Source organism: Propithecus coquereli, unplaced genomic scaffold (assembly GCF_000956105.1).
Source record: "Propithecus coquereli isolate 6110/MARCELLA unplaced genomic scaffold, Pcoq_1.0 Scaffold508, whole genome shotgun sequence".
Taxonomy (NCBI): domain Eukaryota; kingdom Metazoa; phylum Chordata; class Mammalia; order Primates; family Indriidae; genus Propithecus; species Propithecus coquereli.
Genome location: NW_012150930.1, coordinates 774,565 through 777,137, shown reverse-complemented (window position 1 = coordinate 777,137; position 2,573 = coordinate 774,565). Strand labels below are relative to the sequence as shown.

At 33.9% G+C, this 2,573-nt stretch overlaps 1 protein-coding gene across 1 annotated transcript in view; it reads right to left on the bottom strand.

Annotated features, from left to right (window-relative positions):
* Positions 1 to 2,573, bottom strand: part of AKAP9 (A kinase (PRKA) anchor protein 9) — a 221,395-nt gene that overhangs the window by 38,476 nt on the left and 180,346 nt on the right. Inside the window, exons 23-24 of the mRNA XM_012656550.1 lie at positions 1,405 to 1,581; positions 727 to 831 (exon numbers count right to left, since the gene is read on the bottom strand). Of these exons, the coding sequence (XP_012512004.1) occupies positions 727 to 831; positions 1,405 to 1,581 (282 nt within the window). The remainder of the gene's footprint in view (positions 1 to 726; positions 832 to 1,404; positions 1,582 to 2,573) is intronic.

Here is a 2,573-nt window from a genome sequence, read left to right as displayed (position 1 = left end):
GTTAAAATATATTAAATTATCCTGAGATTATAGACAAAAATGTAATTTTTAAAATTTTAAACATTTTAAATGATATAGCTAGACAATGTAGTGTATGATATGTTTTAGAAAAACTATTAGTAGACAAAGGCTTAAATAAGTTATAAATTAATCAGGAAGTTGAAATTACCACTGTCCTAAATAAAAGTAGACTTTCTTTTTTTAGAAGAGAGTAGAGAAACATGGGAGAACTTTATATAATACTTTACTATTAATCTCTTGTTTTAAGAATGTATTTATTATATTGTAAAACAGCACTATAATTTCTCAGGGCAATACAACTTAAAAAAAAAACCAAAACCCACAGGTGAACCTGCAATAATTCAATGTCCACACTATGGTTAGGAAAAAGGAAAAGATACTGCCTTTTGTCCTAACACTACTATATTTCTCCACCCTGCTCTTCATACCTGTTAAATTGGCCTTCTTTCTGTCCCTCTAAACTTCTTCCTGCTTCAAGGCCTTTACACTGGTTATTCTCTCTACCTGAAACACTGTTCTTCGTATCAACTTATTTGTTCCCATGTTGATTGCCTTCAAGGTCAATGTAGGTGCTGAGCAGAGAAGCAGTCTAAACTTTGGTTTTAGATCACACCCTCTATTCTGTTCAAATGACATTTTCAAGATAACTGATTTAAATTTAAATATTTCAAACTACATTTTGTCATTTAAAAATAAACTTCTTACCTCTTTTTCCTTTCTGTCTATGGCATCTCGCTCAGCCTGCAATTGTACTTCTAGAGACAATTCTGCTTTAGCTTCTACAGCTCCAAACTGTTTTTGGTCCTCTACCTTTAAACATATAAGAATTTTCTCAAAATTTGAGACATTAAATCTTGATTATACCTTTTTTGGGAAGAAGTAGCAATTCTGTTTCTCCAATTAGAAAATCTACATTAGTGAATAATCAAAAAATTACAGATACTTAGTTCTGAATGTATTTTTCATAAATTCAAACAGGAATCCCCTATCTACACCCTTCCCAAGTTTCCTTATCCTGCTCTTCTTTTATTCATTTTTGCTCTCTAGTGTACAATGGGGATGGATTTCATTCCTGCTTAGTTTAGGGTAAAGCATCAGCCTAAACTGCCGTCCATTATTCAATTAGCTATTAGTGATGGTTAAAAGGGTAATTAATTCTTCTGGTTCAACTAATCTTCCTTTCTCAGGACTAAGATATGCAAGCAACATTTGGAAATACAAATAAACAGAAATGGTTATGATGTCAACAGAGACATAAACATATACATATTATGTAATAATATCAACAAGAAGTCAACAATTTTTTATTTAAAAGAACTGATGTTTTTAAGAGTAATCTTCATTAAAACACTTAATAAAGTTAGCCTGAATAAAATGTCACACCTTTTGAAAAGTGTCTGCACTAAGGAGTAAGGCTTGCTCCAGTTCCCGTACTCTGAACTCTAGTTTCTCAATTTCCTCATTTCGCTCTTGTATATCCCTTTGAAGCTGCTCTTTAGAGAGCAAAAGCTCACTGCACTTGTCTGTTTTCTCTTTCAGATGATTTGTTAACTGTTCAACCTGAAATATAAGAAGCAAAAATTACAATTAGAAAAATTTCAGCAAGCTCGTAACTATAGGTTGAGTATCTCTAATTTCAGATCTCTGAAATGTGAAATGCTCCAAAATGAAGCTTTTTAATTTTAGAGACGAGGTCTTGCTGTATGTTGCCCAGGCTGGAGTACAGTGGCTATCCACAAGCTATTTACATGGAGCACAGTTTGGCTATTCATAGTTGCTGTCAGAGTGCACTATAGCCTCAAACTCCTGGGATCAAGTGATCCTCTTGCCTCAGCCTCCCAAGCAGCTGGGGTTACAGGTGCATGTGCCACCATTTCTGGCTCAAAATCTGAAACTGTTTGAGTGCTGACATGATGCTCAAAGGAAATGCTCATTGGAGCATTTTGGATTTCAGATTAGGGATGCTGAACTAGTAAGTATAATGCAAATGTTAATACTACAAAATCTGAAACCTGAAACACTTCTGGTCCCAAGCATTCCAAATAAGGGATACTCAACCTGTATAAAATATATCTATCATTTCAAAAGGTATTTTTTTTCAGAAAGTATTTTTAAATGCTATCCTAATTTAATTTTTTATAAGGATAGCAACTATTGTCTACAACAAAGGTGACATTTTCCAAGTTGATAAAACTAAGTGACGCCAGTAAAAAAAAAATAATATTGTTGTCACCAATCCTTAAAAAAAGTTCTCTCTTGGGCCAGGTGTGGTGGCTCATGCCTGTAATCCTAGCACTTTGGGAGGCCGAGGTGGGAGGATCTTTGAGCCCGTAAGTTCGAGGTTGCAGTGAGCTATGATGAGGCCACTGCACTCCAGCCTGACAACAGAACAAGACCTTGTCTCAAAAAATAACAGCAACAACAAAAACAATTTTTAGGGTTAATGACTTTCTCACATTTAAGTGACATTTAATTTTCTGATTTTGAGGATTTATGTATGATAAAAATAACTCAATTTTAAGTTTTTCATGATATGCATCTTATTTTACACT